Below are 21,541 nucleotides of genomic sequence, written 5' to 3'. Positions count from 1 at the left end.
AACGCATTCCAGTGTGAATATTGACATGCATACATTTAAAATGTGCTTTCTGAGAATGCCCATGCAAGCACATTTGAAATAGGATTTCCATAAATATTTGGGCAATAAAATTAAACGGCTTCGACATCACTAAAAGTGAACACAAAAGAGGAGGCTGGAGTGTTTTCCCTTTAAAAGTTCAATCCAAATGTTTGGGACATTTTTATGTTATTTGCCTAACTCTACTTACAACTAACTGGCAGAAAATATTTTGGGAGATGCTTATACTTAACATTTCATGTGTCAAAGAGGCAACTTACTGTAGTGCACTGAATAATTAACAAAGTGAGTTCAGAATATATACTCTAGAAATATCGTTGCTGGAAAGGATTGGGGCAAGGAGGCCTGGGAGATGGCGTTTTAAATGGGAGTGGAAGTTGGCCTCTGCCATGTGTTTTCACTTGCATTAGAATTTAGCACACTATTGTATTATGCATTAGGAAGTTTTATCTGAGATGCTTCATAACAAATACCATGATGGCATACCTAACTGAAACACAAATGGCAGCAAACAGCAGAAGGATAGTATGTTGAAGGCCCAGTGTTTATCTGGTGCTGCTAGTTCCATAATCACAACATGAATGGCTGTAGTACTTTCAATTCCTTATCTGAAGGGAGAAATTTCCTTCCTCCAGGCCCCAGAAGTGATGTTGGGAGATACAGCAGAAGCCATAACTGCCCAAATCCACTGCCTAGAAAGGGAGGACGCTTTTGTGATTATAGCTCTAGGCTGGGGCTTATGGGCTCAACATTACTAGCTCTGACATGCACTTCCTGAGTCACACTGGGCAAGTTACTTACTCTGTGCCTCAGTTTCACACCCAAAATACAGATAATAATATTTCCCTACTTCCAAAGGAATAATACATTCACTAACGTATGTGAAGGAAAGTTTTAAATAAGACCACAATCAAAAGTTCCATGTGAGAAGTCAAACAAACAAACAAAAACAAAAAGACATGCCCATAGAATTAATAAACAAAAAAAATTCCTTGCTAAGGGATTTATTTCAATCAAGAGGAAAAATTGCAGCGAAGCATGTCCATGTTCTCTCAGAGTTTGGCTCAGATGCTCATCATAGCTATGATCCACAAAACCATTACAAAAACAAAAGTATTACAGAATAATCAAAGAAAGAAGGTTTACTTGCTATGTTTTAGGAGAGACCATCAGCAAACTCTGCTTTCTTCCAGGTCTCTCTCAGCTGTGGAGGAGGAAGATTTTATATATTCCCTGACCTTCCAACATGTCTTGCAAAAGGCTAGGGCTATAATATGACCACGAGGGAGGACTGTATTTCCCAGAAAACCTATGGTCTCCTGGATGTCAGAAAGAGACCAACTGGAAACTACTCTGAGTCAGCCTTGTCCCTCACTGCTGAGGGAAGAAGGGAGTTCCAGCCCACTCACTTCACAGAGCTCAGACCCTGGACACTAAACGTGGAATAGTGTCTTCTTTAAAAACTGCGGACCACTCCCTAAGGCCACTTCTCCCCCCCTCAATGACCACATTCCCTGTCCCAGTGGTACTTTTAAGGAGCAAATCTGGAATAGAATAGAGCTAGCTAAGAACTCCCCCACAAGTATTAAAGGGCCTGCACTTTAATAATAATTAGCCCAACACTGGATCAATTTCCAATTCCAGAATCTTCGTCCTAACTTTACTGATGCAATCATACTCACAATGCTGAAAAAATATACACCTGAAAGAGTATAAACCTGGGTTATAACAACTTTAAAAAATAAAAAGAGTTGATGAAGACCAGGAACATGTTGTACAGCACACTGAGGGGGCTACTGATAGGTTAGTATAAAGATCATGTCACCTCTCTCTTCTGCTCCCCACTCCTACTCAACTGGTTGCAGCTATTGTACCAACAAAGAGCAACCAGGCACCAGGACATAAAATCCTTAATTCAGACCTCACAGGAAAAGACTGAGGATATTCAACTCCAATTCCAACCAACAATGATATGTAGAAAAAATACTGAAGAATAACTGAAAAAATAACTGAAGAATTTAGCTAATTCACAGAAGTGAGAAACTGAAGTACCTTCAGAATGAGATGTGAGACACACAAGTGCTACTGTTTAGATTATGCCTCCCTGTTCTTACATCTGTTGGGTGAAATCTTTGTCCAACTGAAGTCAATGGGAATTTTGTCATTAACTTCAATGACTTACCGCTGGAGTTTCTCTAATCCTGCCTTACAGCTTTCTCTACTGACATTTTAAACAACAGTTCCAAGTATTCACAAAATAATTAATAGATAATTGGGAAATTTCTTTCTTCCTGATTTTAGCTGTTTGGCTAATTATCATCCCTGGAGATTCTTTGATTTAGCAGCAGCAGCAATAATGAATAATTTAAGCATATGGAAAAATCAAACGTGCAGAAAAGAAACCTGTCATGAAATTCCCTTGATGTTCTCTTTTGGCCAACCACTTTGGCCAAACTGTCAGTCACAAATACTGCTACGTCACAGTGATGAGCTGTCACAGCTCAAGCTGTGGTTCACAGCCATAGATTCACTCTTCCTTTCTCTGTCCCAATAAAAGTATCTCTAAAAGAATAAGTTATTAGGATTAATTATCCATGTTGGAAAAACAGATAAAAGACACCCCAAATCCCACTCTCTCTCTTATCCTCTACTTTAAGTCAAAGTATAAATCAATTATCTATCTATCTGGCACATTACTGCGGTGCAAGAAATCAATACCTGGAGACAATACAAATAATAGACTGACGGAGATGAATTTACTATTTAATACAAATGGATTTTGACCTTCTAGATAACACTAACGTTTACTTAAAATTTACTTTGTTTACTTAAACGTATATCAAATTGACAATGAGGTCAGAAATCTCATAGCATGGTTTCAATATCAAAATCATTTTCAACAGTATTACTCTCCCTAACTGTCTTCAGAATGATGACTGTGTTATATTTACAAAGCACATTTTAGGATTTGTTTACTTACATTTCTTAACAGTACAACATCTCTACTAAATGGTGAATTCTCTGTAACATGAAGTCTTTAAACCATGATTTGAGGACTTCAGTAACTCAGCCAGAGGCTAGGGGTCTGTCTCAGAAGTGGTTGAGGTTCTGTGGCCTGCAATGTGCAGGAGGTCAGACTAGGATGATCACGGTGGTCCTTTCTGCCCTTAAGATCTATGAGGTTAAATGAGAACGATCAACTAGTTTAAGCTCAAAGTTTGCTCTTTCCTAAACATTTGTATGGAGAATATGCTCTGAATTCTAAATATCCTTCTAAATGTAGTGCTGCAAGGCATTGAAATGAAAGGTTAGATACTTCAGAAAGTTTCAAATAGTTTAGAAAACAAAAATATTTGGTTATATGGGACCTACCTAAAAATAGTTTGAGCTCCCATCCAGCAGCTAGATAAATGCTATTCCCACAGCTGTGCTAATATTATCAATGTTGTTGTAAACAAGGAAGCAAACAAAAAGCTGTGTTAATTTCAAGCTTCATTAGAAACAGAAGGAAAAAAAAATCGATGTTTGCTGAATGGAAATGGACATTTCAAAGGCATGGTGCTGAATATCTTGACTCACACTGTATATACTACACTTACATTTCAGCAAGTATAGCCCTCTATCATGGGTAACATATCTGATACATACAGCACTACAGTGATATGTAATACATTTAATTGCTACAGAGCAATCAGGATATCTTGCCTACCTTCCTTTTGTCCCCATTGGAAACCAACATCAATAAAATTCTATGGATCATCTGGCTGGACGTTTTGTTAGAGTAGATGTTTTTCATCATTCCCCTGGATCCTAATGATCATAGAATCATAGAACTGGAAGGAACCTCAAGAGGTTATCTAGTCCAGTCCCCTGAACTCATAGCATAACTATTATCTTAATTATGTCACCTTTGTGACGTTGCTAAGTTCCACTGACCAATATACAAAGAAGCCTTTTGAGACATCCTCTAAATCTGGTTCTCTGACATGTCAGTGTATTCCTGCTGACAAGATTCCCAGTCTGACTCTAAATAGAAACATCCATGTTTCTGCATTAGAATATTAGAATACCTTTTTCTGTATTAAGCTATGACTAGTCAGTATAGATCAATGAATTTAAGGTCATTGGCTTAATCAGTCTGAATAAAGTCCCACTGAATACTCTATCTAGAGATGATTTGCACTTAAAATCTCTCCTTGCACTGTGCTTGGATTTTTTAAAAGTAGCATTTGAATTGAGACATTATTCCTTTTACCAGTAGATGGAGATAGAAGTCCAGCAATTTCTCCAGGAAGCAGCTTTTTGGTGGTCTTTGCCATACTCCAACATTTGTACACATTATCTAACTATGAGGTTAGATTTCTTAACAATAATTATCTAATAATCATAATAATCATTAGATGAGACAGATAGGATTTGTCTACAACTGAAGCCAATCAATCATCTTACCGGGCACAGCCATTCTTATATACTAGTCAAGTATCTCAGCTTTACCCTGGTATTTTTAAAGAAACTTTCATATTCAGAAAAATATTAATGAACTTCAAATAGTGCCAAGTTAAACAGGGGGGAAAAAAGTAGATTTGAAAAAACTGGACCTTATACTGTCAAATTTCTTAAATGTGTGATCAGTATTCTATTAATTTACAGAACTGTGATTAACAGAGGAATGACAGCATTATAGGATATATGACACCACTGTCCTCAGCACCATACTGCTAACAAGTTTCTGGTTTTCTCTGTGCCATTAGGGGAAATGGGTAAAATTTTCAGAAGTGCATAATTCACTTAGAAGCCTGATATTGACTGCAAATGGAAGCTAGGTTTTGAAAGGACTTAGGTGATTTTGAAAATGTTTCCCAATACCATCAAATGATCACAATGGTCCATTAATCTAGGAAAATGTTAATATTGGGATGAATATAAAAAAGCAGCTATTGTAACAATAATATATTGCATTTATAGCACCTTCAACTGGGAATCTCAAATCACTTTACAAACATTAACTAAGCCTCCCAATAGACCTGTGTGGTAGCTAAATATTATTATCCCTATGTAACAAACTCAGGGTTTGTCTATATGGGAACGTTCTAAAGATACAAGCTAAGGCGTGAATTTAAGCCAATGCAGTTAACCCGGTATAATCCCCCATAAGGATGCTCTTATTCTGGTATATTTTTTTGGTTCAGCTTGTGGCTTAAGAAGGGGTTTAAGCATAACCAAAAAAAGGACACTTTTATACTGGAATTAAAGCATTCTTATGGGGGATTATAGTGGTATAACGATACCAGTATAACTGGTAAAACTTTCCTGTGTGGACAAGCTCTTGAAGACAAAAGACCATTCTTCCTCCCCTGAATTTGCTTTAAAATGTCATGTAAAACATACTCAAATGCACTTCAAACAGCTCTACCACTGAAATCTGTTGTTCTCAGAGATAATCATCACATTCTGCATACTTAATATCTCCCCCACCCCCCAAAAAAACATTGCCTGCATTTTGTCCTGCTTTTCAGCTTTTATAACCTTTTCTTTGGGTACCCTGTAAAGCTGCTAAATGGCTTTTTATATATTCTAAATGGTTCAAGTGGAAGAATGTAGGCGACTGTTAAAATCTTCTGAGTCTTCTGTTCTCTCCCTCTATTGCTGGTTTGGCATTGACCCTACAGACCCTAATTTACTACACATCCCTATGTGTTCGTACTCACAGGAAAACAAAATTCCTATATGCACTTGCACAAAATAGTCTTGAGTGGGTCTTCAAAATCAGCTAAATTGTCTGCCGTGTGGAGCCAAGAGAAAGGTGGGTGATGTGCTCTGTTCATTATTTGCTAGCTCTATTGGTGGCTAATTAACTTTGGTAATTAAAAACAAACAACGCCTTGCCAACACTGGAAGTAACAGTTACAACAATCAGACAATTAAAAAACACCAAAGATACTGATCTCCAAAATCATTTACTTGAAGGAATGATTATACTGTATTTTCCTTATATGTATAGAGCCATACGCAGTTTCCACATTGGGTCTGGGTATTTTTGGAAATGGGCAGAACTGAAAGAGCAATCTGATTGACTAATAAAGGTCACAGGCCTTGCAATTTATGGAACAGCTACTGGCAAACTCTGTTTAGCCTTACTCTTCTTTGTCACTCAAAAAAGACAATGGTAGCATTTTGTAAATGAAATAATGCACTGCAGTGAATGTTGGGAGCTTTCTTGATAATTATCAGAGGGGTAGCAGTGTTAGTCTGGATCTGTAAAAGCAGCAAAGAGTCCTGTGGCACCTTATAGACTAACAGATGTACGTGAGCATAAGCTTTCGTGGGTGAATACCCACTTCGTCGGATGCTTGAGGCACCTGGTCTTTGACTCTTGCATCACAATGCCTCTGAAATGTGCAGTTATCTCACAGCCACTATAACTATAGCCTCAAAAATCCCACCTGTCACGGGGATGTATACACTACACACTAGACCTGTGCTTGAGTGTCCACACTGCATTGTAAACCTAGGTTTACAGTTGGTAGACCTAGGTCTCACAGCCATGCTAACGCAGCCATACTGTGCTATGGAGACCTTTTGACTCGGATCAGTGGCTTGACCTGTATTCACACTGCAAAAAGACAGGACTTGGACCTGAGTCAAAGCAGGATGTGGGCTCTTACTTACCCCCTAGCAGGGTCCGAGGTGCTTGCTGATCTGAATCAGACTAATCTGTGTGTGAATGGAAGGGGGACTTGGGCTCAAATCTGAGTCACAGTCTGGGTTTAGTGTGCACTATAGACACAGTGTCTAGGGATACCTCAGAAGGTGATCTTGTCTATCCGTCCATTTTATTTCTGAGGCACCTATCACGTTGATATCAAATATTCTCCAGATATTTTTAACAAATGATTTTCATAAACTTTCTTTTCTGTAGCCTGAGATAAAACCTTGGTACTGGGGATAGCTGCAGGGGTTAAAGTAAAGGAGAGCAAAGTGGGCACAGCTTTCCTGCTAATGCTAAAAGCAAATGGAGAGATCTCCTGGTTGGATAAAGAGTGCTTCCCTACAGCTCCCCCTTCTTCACTCATATGGTGAGAGCTTTCCCTTCCCGTTTCCATCTACTGTAGCCACTGGATACACATGCTTGTACAGTGAAATAATAAGGGACTATGGATTGGAATCTAAGTATAGCTCTCACTCCCCCAAGCCCCTTAATCCACTGAAAACATTCCTTGCAGGAGGCACACATGCACAAATGAAAAACACGATTGCACTAACAATGTGAATATTTTACCTCACCCATCAATCACATTGCATTAGTTGGTCCCCCTGCCACTCTCTCATCTTGTTTGATAGGTTATGTAACTAGACTGTAAGCTACTGGGACAGGGACCTTGTGTTCATATCTGTCTATAAAGTGCCAAGCACAAAAGAAACAACAATATGCATTTAAACAAATAACCACATGGTTTATCTCAGTCATAGGTAAGAGAGCAGGCAATACCACTTGGCAGTATTAAGCTGTACTTTTCTGGAAATGTTTATACTTTCCCCCCTGTATAATATACTGTCTCTATGTGTGTATATTATATACATATTAGCTATCTAACTGATAGGCTCTATCTACATAATCCATCTACTCACCTATAGAATTATATTGTACCCCATCACCATGTAATACATTGATTTCTGCGTACACGATTTGAGAAGTATTTTAAAAATACCTGACTTTTGAAGGAATTTGTATGCCCCAAAGGTAAAATATTTGTTGTTCAGAAATACAGTATGCTTACTAGTCATTTCTGCCATGGTCATCTCTAAATTTGTTTATAAATCATCAGAAGGAGAGACAAGGTGGGAGACAGTGTAAGCTCATCTCTCTCATTAACAGATGTTGGTTCAATAAAAGATATTACCTTACCCACCATGTCTTTCTAATATCCTGGAACCAACACGGCTAGAACACCACTGCATACAGGAAGAAGTCATCTATATGTAGTATATAGAAATGAACTCCATGTAAGTTCACGCCAACACTTTCTTCTATTCTATTATTTCATGTTTTCTTATATTGCCCTCATCACCTTAGTATGTGAGCGCCTTCCAGGATTGTGTTAAGCAATGTGACTACCATCTGTCACATGTGGTTCATTCTGTCTCTCTATCTTTTCCCAAGAAAATTGTATGTACAGTAATAGAATCATAGAAGATATGGGTTGGAAAGACCTCAGGAGGTCATCTAGTCCAACCCCAACTAAATCATCCCAGCCAGGACTTTGTCAAGCTGGGCCTTAAAAATCATTAAGGAAGGAAATTCCACCACCTCCCTAGGTAACCCATTCCAGTGCTTCACCACCCTCCTCGTGAAATATTTTTACCTAATATCCAACCTAAACCTCCCCCACTGCAACTTGAGACCATTGCTCCTTGTTCTGTCATCTGCCACGACTGAGAACAGCCTAGCTCCATCCTCTTTGGAACTCCCCTTCAGGTAGTTGAAGGCTGCTATCAAATCCCGCCCTCAGTCTTCTCTTCTGCAGACAAAATAAGCCCAGTTCCCTCAGCCTCTCTTCATAAGTCATGTACCCCAGTCCCCTAATCATTTTCGTTGCCCTCCATTGGACTCTGTCCAATATGTCCACATCCTTTCTGTAATGGGGGTGGGGGGCGGGGAACTGGATACAATACTCCAGATGTGACCTCACCAGTGTCAAATAGAGGGGAACAATCACTTCCCTTGATCTGCTGGCAACGCTCCTACTAATGCAACCCAATATGCAGTGTAGGGTTTTGTTTTGTTTATTTTTGGTGTTGGACTTTTTGGTATTTTTTTAATTTAATTAATTTCAACCAAATATGTTTTTATATTGGAGAATGCAAGGTTGAAGAAGTATACCTTGTAGTTGGAGTGGGAAGATGGTGTGGTTTATGATGGTCTTCAATTCCTATGAAAGTTCATTTCACAGTCTTGGACTGGCTTCCAAGAAAGCTCCGTTTCCTGCACAAATGAGCTTGAGCCTTATGGTAGAGAATACTACAGGACTGGAGCTGTTTGACGCAGAGTATTCAATTTGTTAGTGGAATTTTAGCAAGCGGCTCCTGCTTGTCCCCTCCAGCACATGACTGAGTTAAACAAGATGTAAATCAGATGTGTTATCAGTTCAGTGTTCAGCGTTGTAGAAATAAAATGATAATATAGCCAGAGAATGGATTAGATCTACATCATGTTTGTAGATATTGGAAGAAATGATGATTTTTAGGAAATATGGAAGGCTAGGAGATTTACAAAGCACAGACTGATAAACAACCTCTAGTGACAACACGTTGTGTAGACTCTAAGGAATATAGGTTCATTCTGGCCAATATTGACATTAATTTGCATCTATAAAACTTGCTAAACAATCTGGTTTGGAGGCTATCTATTCCTTAATGGGGGTTCTGGCTGACATTGGGTTACATCACTTCTGCTTTTGGGAGCTTCTACAGTACAAACACAAATGAAATGAAGATCTGTAAATCTGTAATTTTGTAAGAATGGCATTTTACCTGCACAGCTGGAATTTGGTGCACAAACTGCTCCCAGGCTCCCATACACAGAAACACCACTAAAAGTGACAAATCTGCAATGGGATTCTGACATTATCCTATGACCCTTAGAAGCACAGGACTTGCAGACCATCAAAATCTGGGCCAAAATTCTTGTGTCCCTTGGAAAGTATATTAAGGAAAAAAAAAGTAGCTCATCTTTTCTCTTAAACTAATGGTAAGCTTAATTTTCTTCACTGGAATTTTTTCAATGGGATTTTTCTTTTTTTATAATTTTAAAAGCCAAGTCATTTAAATCAATAGGATATTGACTGATTCAAATGGTTCACCCTAAGGCAGTAAGTAACCTGGTCTCTTACTGATTTTCTTTTTCTTTTAGAAGGAAATTAAGGTCCTTAAGAATTTTCCTTTGGACTTCTCCAATTTAAATGTGTTTATGTTGGTTTCAGTAACCCATTCTATAGATATGCTGCTGTGTATAAGAGGAGCTGTGTAGTGTGGTACTTTGTAAATTAATGCAATACTTGTGGGAGGCAGCAGGTTGACAACTGTAGAAATTGGTGATTTCATTTAAGATATCCTTTCAGTTTTTGTGTTAAAATCCAAAATCCAAAGTGAAAGTGATATTTGGAGAATGTCAGCTCCCACATATTGAAACCAAAGAAAATGATTACACAGCTCTAGTCATCTGAGACAGGCCATCAAGTAATTGTGAGCAGTTTGATAAGTACTGTTTTGGGAGGGATTTGAACTGCTTATTGGCGGTGTATTGAAAACTGCGTCAAAATGGTAGGCTCTCTGAAAATTTCAGGGATTTTTCCTGGTCCTGCTTATAGGCTAAGGGACTCTGTAGGGAAGCATGCGATCTGAGCCTAGCAGCAATCAATCAGCACACAGCTGGCCTCTCATAAGGTGGGGTTAGTTGTGCTTCTATGATTTAGGGAGCAGCCTGATTTGTTTGTTTCTGTTTTGGGGGGCTTGTGGGTTATTCTGACTTTTAAGAAATAAAGTAGTGTTACATTTCAACCTTCCATCAAGAGTATTTGATGTTTTTATCTAACTTCTCAATCAAAATTGTTTGCTGGGGTAACTCTAGAAAAGTCAGTGAAGTCACATCAGCAGAAGGTTTGGCCTTGATGAACTTTACACCTCAGATTAACACAATGTTAATTAAACATACATATCTGTCTCTTATTCACTTATTTTTGGTGAAAACTTATTGGGTTATACAGAAACATTGTTCTTCACTCCCACAGGAGGTAGAGCCACATTAACAGGGGGAGGGAATATGGGTGTGTCATGGGTGTGGCAGTTTTTGCCTGTGGGTGTATCAGTTTTTCCATTTTTCATTTCAAAAATCTTATGATGTTCATAGTACCACAGGATTAGGAGAACACAAAAAGGTATCAAAGTTATTGTTGACTGTCTTTGATCTTCTGCCAACCACAGCTTAACTAAACCAGAAAATCTGGCCCTTAGTCTATGCAAACTCACATGGTCTGGAGGCTGTCTTTATGCTGTATATCCTGTGAATACCCAGCATGGACTAAAACACAACCGAACTATGCTCAGATAGAAAAAGAAATACTGGCAACTGTTCCTGGTTGTGAGAGGCTTTATGAATATGTTTATGGGCAGAGATCAGTCATAGAAGACACAGACTATAAAGCAGCGGAAGCCATATTACAGAAATCATTGTCCAAAAGCACTACCTAAACTTCAGAAAATGATCATAAAATTGCAAAAAGCATTTGTCAAATGTGAAATACAGGCCTAGTAAGGAGTTTCTGTGAGCTGACATGCTTTCAAGAGAACGTATAAATAGTGAAAGCAAGGAGCTGCAAGAAAAGGGTCGAGAAGTAAATATGACTCCATTTCTAAAATAAAAATGTGTCAAGTTCAGACAAGACACAAACCTTACAATAGTTTGCAAGAGTAATTCTAGATGCAATTCAAAGAGAAGGTGACTGGCAATCAGCTATGCCATCCACTCCAAATTCATATGTCATAACCAACCTGAAGGTCTGTCCCAGAAGAGGAACCAAAGACATCAATACAAATTCAAGGAAGCTACTGGTTTCCTTTTCTTGTGAAGATCCAGAATGCAACTGAAATTCTCTCTCTATATTGATGCCTCACTGCCCCAACAGTATTTGAGTGTCTCACAATCTTTAATGTATTTAGCCTCATAACACACCTGTGAGGTATGGAAGTCTTAATACGCCTATTTTACAGATGGGGAACTAAGGCAAAGAGAGGCTAAATGACCTGCCCAAGGAAGTCTGCAGTGGAGTAAGGACTCACACCCAGATCTCCCAAGTCATAAGCTAATGCCCTAACCACTGAACCATTCTCTCTCTCTTATGATCTGAAAAACAACACACACTCATCCTGTCTAGTAAAAAATTCCAGGAAAACAACAGGTTTGAAGGTGGCAGATCTACTTCAGCAGCTGATCAGGGCACTTCAGAAAGAACTACGCTGAAGGCAATATGTAGTTCTAGGGCCACATAGACATGGAGTTTCACAGGTGGAAGTCGGCAGTTCAGAGATCATAGCTATTGACAGATGTCCATTAAGGAGCAGAATAATCCTCTCAGCTGTCAGGTCATTCCAATAACATATTATTATTATTATAATTTATTTGTATTCCAATAGCTTCTAGTAGCACCCCCTTCCCCACCTCCATCATGGCTGAGGGCTCCATTGTGCTAGGTGCTGTACAAATATATAACAAAGAGTACCTGCTCTGAACAGTACCCTATCCTTCCTCCTATATAGCTCTGTATGTTTAATGCATTGGTTTTATTAGTTTGTGATTGCTAAGTGGTTGTTTTGAATTGATATTGTAATTTATTTGGATCTGATAAAAATGAATTGTAACAGTAGCCACTGGTATCGATAATTACTAATGTCTGCCACATGCCAGAGGTATGAACATTTTGTAACACTAATCAATATCATCTGATGGGTGCCAGGGAATAAAGAGCAGTCTCTTCCCAGCACTGTTGTGTATCAAACCACTATTATATTTAGCAGACCCATTTAACTTAGCACAGAAAAGCTGGGAAGCCTGCATGATCCCTAAGGATCACCATATATATGTTACTGTCATAAATATAAAGGGAAGGGTAAACACCTTTAAATCCCTCCTGGCCAGAGGAAAAACCCTTTCACCTGAAAAGGGTTAAGAAGCTAAGATAGCCTCACTGGCACCGGACCAAAATGACCAATGAGGAGACAAGATACTTTCAAAGCTGAAGGGGGGGAAAAACAAAGGGTTCTCTCTGTCTGTGTGATGCTTTTGCAGGGACCAGAGCAGGAATGCAGGTCAGAACTCCTGTAAAAAGTCAGTAAGCAATCTAGTTAGATATGCGTTAGATTCTGTTTTGTTTAAATGGCTGATAAAATATGTTGTGCTGAATGGAATGTATATTCCTGTTTTTGTATCTTTTTAAAACTTAAGATTTTGCCTAGAGGGATTCTCTATGTTTTGAATATGATTGTCCTATAAGGTATTTACCATCCTGATTTTACAGAGGTGATTCTTTTACTTTTTCTTCAATTAAAATTCTTCTTCTAAGAACCTGATCACTTTTCATTGTTCTTAAGATCCAAGGGTTTGGGTCTGTGTTCACCTATGCAAATTGGTGAGGATTTTTATCAAGCCTTCCCCAGGAAAGGGGGTGTAGGGCTTGGGGGGATATTTTGGGGAGGAGGCGTTTCCAAGTGGGCACTTCCCCTGTTCTTTGTGTAACACTTTGGTGGTGGCAGTGTTTAACCTAACCTGGTAAGAATAAGTTTAGGGGGTCTTTCATGTAGGTCCCCACATCTGTACCCTAGAGTTCAGAATGGGGAAGGAACCTTGACAGTTACAGAAGAGATTTTAAATTTCATTGGACAAACTGCTTTCTGGGGATGTATACCGGAGCTTCGATGGAAGAATTTAGCTTGTAGGGATAAATCCTGGTCCAGTGAAATCCATGGAAGTTTTGCCATTGCCTTCAATGGGCTGCACATTCAGGGTACATGCACTGGCATCATAAAATCAACATAGTTTGTGGGATGGGCTGCTGGGTCACTCACACATTTCCAAAGTCATAACCTTTATGCAAGTTTTAGTCGAAAACCAATTTGTGATGAGCAAGTTACAAAGGAATGAAAGTGGGGGTGCCTGATTGAAAAGCTGACAGATGCACTGCAGCTATGCTCCCAGTTCTGCTCTAATTAGGAAGGAAGCTGCTGCTTGAATGACAATGTGGATGTATGTACAGTAAGACATACCCACACTTTTGTTTCAAATGGCTAAAACAGTCCAGATTCTTCCCAGTCAAGTGAATTTTATACAGAAATACAGTGTCCAGTAAGAAGATGCAACTGTCATACGTAATCAACTGCCAAACTGCACGACAGTAAAAACAAAAACAAAAGTATTTTGATTCCAAAGTTACCAGCTCAGCTGGCTATGGAGTTCAGCAAGCTGCCAAATACTGTCACAGCAAAAGCCTACCTGACAACAGTTCCAATTGTTAGGGGCTACTCACACAATTTTCTCTGCTTGTGTCCACTGCAGCAATATTTTGATTGTGTGCAGACAGAACGCAAGTCTCTTGTTCAAATAATATAGAAGCTGTGCTTTAGTCTTCAGTATTGTGGTCTGCTTTCTGATGTGCAGCACATCTTAGGCTGAGGTGACCTTCCATGCTAAAACACACACTGTGCCAGCATCTTCAATAGGGGAGAAAAAACAAACCAAAACAAAAAAGAAAAAACCACCACCACCATTTTTGAATCACATAGCTATTAACTAGTGGTATCTTATTTAAAAAGTTGGCAATTTCTCAGTTCATTAAGAATCTGCCCAGATCGGAAACGGTTGGCAAGAAGTACAGCTATTAGAATACCAATGGCAAAATATTTAGCCTAACAAAAAACAAAATAAAAATAAAATCCCTACTGCTCACAGAATAGTAGTGTGTTGTTGGTTGAATCTGCCTTTAATGTCAGTACACACATACCTAAAGGGAAATGGTTCAACTTTACTGCTACAAAAACTGTCAAGGTCAATTAACTTTCGGATGGTCTAGGCTTGTAATGTTTACCTTGTTTGTCATATGCTATGTATTAAAAGCATCAGATATTTTTCAGCCTGTGAAAATAAGTGAAGTAGAAGCTGTATTTTTTCTGCATAAAGAAAAGCAGTACTGGCTTTGAATGACAAAATAATAATAGCTAGTCAAAGCAAAACCACGCTGCTTTTTAGCAATGCTTTGGTCCATTTTGTTCTTGGAAAGAAAGTACTTCTGAATGGAAGAACTGACCTAGCACAAAATGCCTAGGGTTGCCACGAATGTTCCCTCTAATTTTTGACAGGCTGTGTGTGCAAAATATTTCTTCTGTGCAAATTTTTGTACTTGTATTTTTGTACTTGTATTTTTGTATATGATGAGATTACTGGTTCTGTGGATGAAGGGAAAGCAGTGGATGTATTGTTTCTTGACTTTAGCAAAGCTTTTGATATGGTCTCCCACAGTATTCTTGTCAGCAAGTTAAGGAAGTATGGGCTGGATGAATGCACTATAAGGTGGGTAGAAAGCTGGCTAGATTGTCGGGCTCAACGGGTAGTGATCAATGGCTCCATGTCTAGTTGGCAGCCGGTATCAAGTGGAGTACCCCAAGGGTCGGTCCTGGGGCCGGTTTTGTTCAATATCTTCATAAATGATCTGGAGGATGGTGTGGATTGCACTCTCAGCAAATTTGCGGATGATACTAAACTGGGAGGAGTGGTAGATACGCTGGAGGGCAGGGATAGGATACAGAAGGACCTAGACAAATTGGAGGATTGGGCCAAAAGAAATCTGATGAGGTTCAATAAGGATAAGTGCAGGGTCCTGCACTTAGGACGGAAGAACCCAATGCACAGCTACAGACTAGGGACCGAATGGCTAGGCAGCAGTTCTGCGGAAAAGGACCTAGGGGTGACAGTGGACGAGAGGCTGGATATGAGTCAGCAGTGTGCCCTTGTTGCCAAGAAGGCCAATGGCATTTTGGGATGTATAAGTAGGGGCATAGCGAGCAGATCGAGGGACGTGATCGTTCCCCTCTATTCGACATTGGTGAGGCCTCATCTGGAGTACTGTGTCCAGTTTTGGGCCCCACACTTCAAGAAGGATGTGGATAAATTGGAGAGAGTCCAGCGAAGGGCAACAAAAATGATTAGGGGACTGGAACACATGAGTTTTGAGGAGAGGCTGAGGGAGCTGGGATTGTTTAGCCTGCAGAAGAGAAGAATGAGGGGGGATTTGATAGCTGCTTTCAACTACCTGAAAGCGGGTTCCAAAGAGGATGGCTCTAGACTGTTCTCAATGGTAGCAGATGACAGAATGAGGAGTAATGGTCTCAAGTTGCAGTGCGGGAGGTTTAGATTGGATATTAGGAAAAACTTTTTCACTAAGAGGGTGGTGAAACACTGGAATGCGTTACCTAGGGAGGTGGTAGAATCTTCCTTAGAGGTTTTTAAGGTCAGGCTTGACAAAGCCCTGGCTGGGATGATTTAACTGGGAATTGGTCCTGCTTCGAGCAGGGGGTTGGACTAGATGACCTTCTGGGGTCCCTTCCAACCCTGATATTCTATGATTCTATGATACTTCTGTGCAAATTTTTGTGCATGCGGTGTTTCGCCATGTGCGCGGGGTTTAGGATCTGTGTGCGAGTGCACACGCGCACAGCTTAGAGGGAACAGGTTTTCCCAAGATTGCCCCTTTTTTGAGATAGCTGTTCCAAGAAATATAGAAGCCTTTCCAGGACATTAGAAGTTCTGGTTTTTGTTAGCAGAGTCACCTCTCGAGCAGCTGCTAGTGGGATCTCTTCTTCCTTTTCCTCCTGTGTGGTGATGCTGCTCACCCTCTGTCCTTGCTGCTCCATGGCTTTCCGTCAGGAGCCTCTAAGCAGCCACTGCTTCCTACCTAACCAATAAGCCGATGAAGAGAGCAAAAAGAGCTCATGTCAGCAGCTTCACTGTGCCCTGTTCCTCACCATGGGGTGACTGCTTCTGCTCAGCAGGGGCCCGGCTCCGCCTCCTGGAGCCACCTCCTGTCTCCCACACTGCTGCCCACTTCTGTACTCCCCTCTCCTAGCTCAGAATGGCCCCTCTTTTGTACCTCAGAGGTGGCAGCCCTATGGCTACCTTGTATTCTGCCTCCCAGTTTGTGATGTAAAGTAGTGGTCCCTGGGAAGTTAACAGAAAGACTCCCATTGCCTTTGGTAAACACTGGATCAAACCTGATATTGTCTACTGCAACCAAGAGAACTCAAATCACCTCAGAGGTGCCAAGTACTACAGGCCTGATTAAATCCTTCCTTGCACCTGGTGTAGTAATTTACATCTGTGATGAATGAAGGCAGTCAGTGTCAGATGCTACCATTCTGACTGAGTAACATTTTGTGCAAACTTTGCACAGAGCTCTATAACTACACACTTGTTTGCACTGCAAATTTGAACCGCTTTAACTATACTGGTACAGCATAGTCCCTGTCAAGGTTCCTCCCCAACTCTGAACTCTAGGGTACAGATGTGGGGACCTGCATGAAAACCTCCTAAGCTTACTTTTACCACCTTAGGTTAAAACTTCCCCAAGGTTCAAATTAATTTTATCCTTTGTCCTTGGAATAACCACTGCCACCACCAAACTCTAACTGGGTTTACTGGGAAACGTAGTTTGGACACGTCTTTCCCCCCCAAATCCTCCCAACCCTTGCACCCCACTTCCTGGGAAAGGTTTGGTAAAAATCCTCACCAATTTGCATAGGTGACCACGGACCCAAACCCTTGGATCTGAGAACAATGAAAAAGCATTCAGTTTTCTTACAAGAATACTTTTAATAGAAATAGAAGTAAATAGGAGTAAAGGAATCACCCCTGAAAAATCAGGATGGTAGGTACCTTACAGGGTAATTAGATTCAAAACATAGAGAATCCCTCTAGGCAAAACCTTAAGTTACAAAAAAGACACACAGACAGAAATAGTCATTCTATTCAGCACAATTCTTTTCTCAGCCATTTAAAGAAATCATAATCTAACACATACCTAGCTAGATTATTTACTAAAAGTTCTAAGACTCCATTCCTGTTCTATCCCCGGCAAAGCAGCATACCAACAGACACACAGACCCCTTGTTTCTCTCCCTCCTCCCAGCTTTTGAAAGTATCTTGTCTCCTCATTGGTCATTTTGGTCAGGTGCCAGCGAAGTTACCTTTAGCTTCTTAACTCTTTACAGGTGAGAGGATTTTTCCTCTGGTCAGGAGGGATTTTAAAGGGGTTTACCCTTCCCTTTATATTTATGACAGTCCCCTAGTGTGGACACAGTTGTATTGATTTAAAGATGTTTTTACTGGGATAGCTATTTCCATATGGGAAGGAAAATAAGCTGTACTGTTATAAGACACTTTGTACCCATATAACTGTGTCCATACTTGGGCTTGTACCAATATAACTATATTGGCAAAAAAAACCCATCCCCCGCCAACCATCATGTCTACACTTGGATACTGTGTAGAGTACACACAGCACAGGTATAAATAGCAATGTAGATGGTGAGGCACTGCTTAGGCAAGTAAAGATGCACCTGAACCCTAGGATATGTACCCCACAGAGGCTGTCTACAAGATGTGCTTCCCATGTCTACACTGCTATTTTTAACAGTATAGTGTTCTGCTGTCTCCCCACAGACAGAGCCTTTCCCTCACCACAGTAAAAGGCTCTGGCAGTGGGGAAAGGCTCTGGCAGCTTTATAGATTACAGCATCTAAAGAAGCTGCCTGTATATGTATGATATTGTATTTTACTTGTCTTGTGCCTGTGTTACAGGTTGTTTTGACATTACTAGACTACATATACCATGTAGACTGTCCTTGTTTATGATGCCTCTTTATAAAAGACATTATACAAAGATAATATTTTTAAAGATAGTGAATAAACACAAGAGTTGTTTTTCACCCAATGCACTTTGTTTTTGTCTTAAATGCACACACCATTTCTCATCTTTCTTCAGTTACCAGATTTTACCATTGTTTTGGATATAAACTTTTAAAAAACACATTAACTTTTGCAGAAGCAGTCTGCATATTGTTTAAATGGTATATTTAACCATGGAGAACTTTATTCTAACCCATCCCTTTGGAATCCAAAAAAATTCAAAAGTTTATATAGGGACTTACAGGTGCCATTACTCTAAGGATAATATCTGCTATGCCATATTGTAGTGCTTATTTTTGCCATTTTATTGACTACAGGAAAACAGTGAAAACCTGCCTTTGACTTGCTAGTATAAAAGCTAGGGCTGCCTGGAGATGCATTAATTATTTCTTTGTTTTGAATAGAACATACTGATTTAATGTCTCCCTTTTAATTCTTCTTTTTTCTCTCCTCTGAGAGTTGAGTACTGCAAAACATTAGAAAAATGCAAGTGTTACAAAAAATAGCTCTGAACAAGAGCTGGAGGACTGCAATTGCTGGTGGTGGAAGCCATGTGTAAAGGTGGGGCTCAAAATCTGGACTAGACTATTCGAAGTGCTAGGTGACTTCTGGTCTGGAAGCAGGGAATAGGTAGATGGCAAGCAAAGATGACTGTCCAAGGGACATAGGAGGCATCGGGAGTACATTTTGTAGTACATTTCCCAGTGGGAAGGCATTGGAGGACTAGTGGCTCTTGAGCATTGTGCTGCAGCACTAGCCTGCATCCACATTACAGAGTAGTCGTGTTAGCAGCTAATAAATTGTGGTTGCTCTGACACCGTTGCACATGAGTGAGGGGACTTTGTGTGCAGACAGGGTCAAGATAACTGGAGCAATCTAGTTATAACACAACTTAACTTTGCAGTGAAGATAAGGCCAAGGAATCAGCATCTCTTCCCCCTGGGACAGAACCTGTCAAATCCACAGAAACGGTGCTGCATTCTGCACAAATCAGACCCAATGTTTTAGGTAGTGCTGGGCTTTGAGACCAGAGAAAGTTTTTTTGATGTTTTTAGACTGTGCAAATCTGAATGGCAGGTCTAGCTACAATGCTGAGTTTCAGTAATGGACAATGAGAGCATCAGAGCAAATCTCATTGCCAGCCCTGCTGGGTTGTGAGCTGCATGACTGATTCTGAAAGTTTAATGAACTAAGCCAGGTTTCTCTCTCTGCTGATGAGGATAAATCCTATGTTGTCCTTACATGACAAGAATAAAATAAAATAAAAATAGATCCAGCTTTGTGGAGACTAGTAGGTCATTACTATGAATTATCAGATCCATACAATACCAGGATCTGACAAGGTCTTATCAGATATTATTTACAAATCAGCTTGATATTGTTCTGCTTTGATGGGACTGTGTTTAAATGATAGCAATACATAGACAGTAGCAATACCATCCATCATAAACAGAGCCTTTTCTAGCAGAATGTGGACTCAGCTATTAGTGCAGCTATTGCATTAATCTTCAGCAAAAGAATCAAACTAAAGTATGTTCCGGAAATATTCTGAGGAATAAGATGACAATAACTACAGTCACATTTATTTCTTGTCCTCTCCCAACTCTTCTTTCCCACTAACTACAAGTATGTGTTTCTGTCTTGGTCTCTCTCTTACTCACAAAGTCCTCTTCCCTGCCCTCCTCCCCGACATCCTGCTGACACATGCCAGAGGCAAGGAAACTCTGTGCATCCAAGCACACCCTCTGCTATTTCATAACTTGTTACACTGACCTTTTCTCACTGTTCTGCCGTTTGTGGCTTTTTGCTTTTATTACCTTTAATTAGGGCTAATTGGTCTAGAAAGCCCTGGGCTTGGTGTTTCTGTTATCACAGTTACCTTATTTGCTCTCTCTGCCTTTTGCTCGAACTCTTCCCTTTACTGCTACTTACTCAAAGGGGTCACTGGGATCAGACCTCTGGAGCTCTGGAGGAATCGGTATTCTTTTGTAGTACATTTCCCAGTCGAAGGCTCCTCGCATGGCATCCCCCGCCTGTGCCTCATAGCCAAAGTGATTGTGGTCAATGACATCAATCATGGGACACACAATGGTTTTGTGGTTTAGTGCAATCTGGTCTGAAAGATGAAAGCAGAAAATAGGAAATGGCATGTCTAGTCAAGCCATCTATCATATTACAAATCCCCCAGGTTTTTTGAAGTTTGAAGATTGCCTGCTTAGTTCCCTACGGCCCCCAAATCATTTCACTTTTCAAATCTGCATCAGACCTTTATCTAAAGTGGACTTAATGCAGTTGGGCATTGATTAGAAGCAATTATAATTCTTTAAAGCTAGTCACATCCCAGTGAGACCCAGAGAAGTCCAGTCATCTATATCTCTGTCATTTGCTACTCTGGGCTGTCCCCAATCTGTCAACAAAGAAACTAGCCAGTAAGTAAAATATAAAAACACTACTTGTTTAGTGTGAGGTCTGTACAGTGGGAACTTGAAGAGGAAATGCTTTCCCATTTATTTGTGTTTCAATGTATGAATACAGGACCTCGCAGTAATTCTGCATCTGCTGTTGTGGCATTTTAGTGTGCACCAGTTTCTAATTCAAACACTGAAAATTAAAGGTGGACTCCAAAGCCAGAAGCAACAACATGCAAAAAAGTATTGCTCGTTTCTATGAGGAGTGAAGAAGGCTCCAGTGTATTCTTTTCTCTCCCTCTCTCTTTTGAGAAGTGTCAGTGTGAGACTCAACTTCCCACCTTTCCTCATTTGAGGTTTGGAAAAGGGGCAGCTCTGAGATGTCCAGTAGCGTGAAATGGTTACGTCGGGAAGTTGTGTCGTCTTTTCAGACTTACCCCTCTAATGGTGAAACACAGTAAAAACACGTAAATTATCTCACAAAAATCTGCAGGCCTCCTCTAAAAAGCTGTAATGAGGTTTCCTATTATTAGGATATAATTACTAAAAGTAACAACATGGACTAGTGCGCCAGGTAGTATTATACTTA

The 21,541-nt window shown here is 40.0% G+C and overlaps 1 protein-coding gene across 1 annotated transcript in view; it reads right to left on the bottom strand.

The window, feature by feature from the left end:
• The window catches only part of GALNTL6 (polypeptide N-acetylgalactosaminyltransferase like 6), a 943,544-nt gene that overhangs the window by 105,873 nt on the left and 816,130 nt on the right, over nucleotides 1-21,541 (bottom strand). The window contains exon 8 of the mRNA XM_084626308.1: nucleotides 20,477-20,660. Coding sequence (XP_084482434.1) covers nucleotides 20,477-20,660 — 184 coding nt within the window. The remainder of the gene's footprint in view (nucleotides 1-20,476; nucleotides 20,661-21,541) is intronic.

This window comes from Lepidochelys olivacea, assembly GCF_965140295.1.
Source record: "Lepidochelys olivacea isolate rLepOli2 genome assembly, chromosome: 4".
Taxonomy (NCBI): domain Eukaryota; kingdom Metazoa; phylum Chordata; order Testudines; family Cheloniidae; genus Lepidochelys; species Lepidochelys olivacea.
This window is presented reverse-complemented; position numbering and strand designations above follow the sequence as displayed.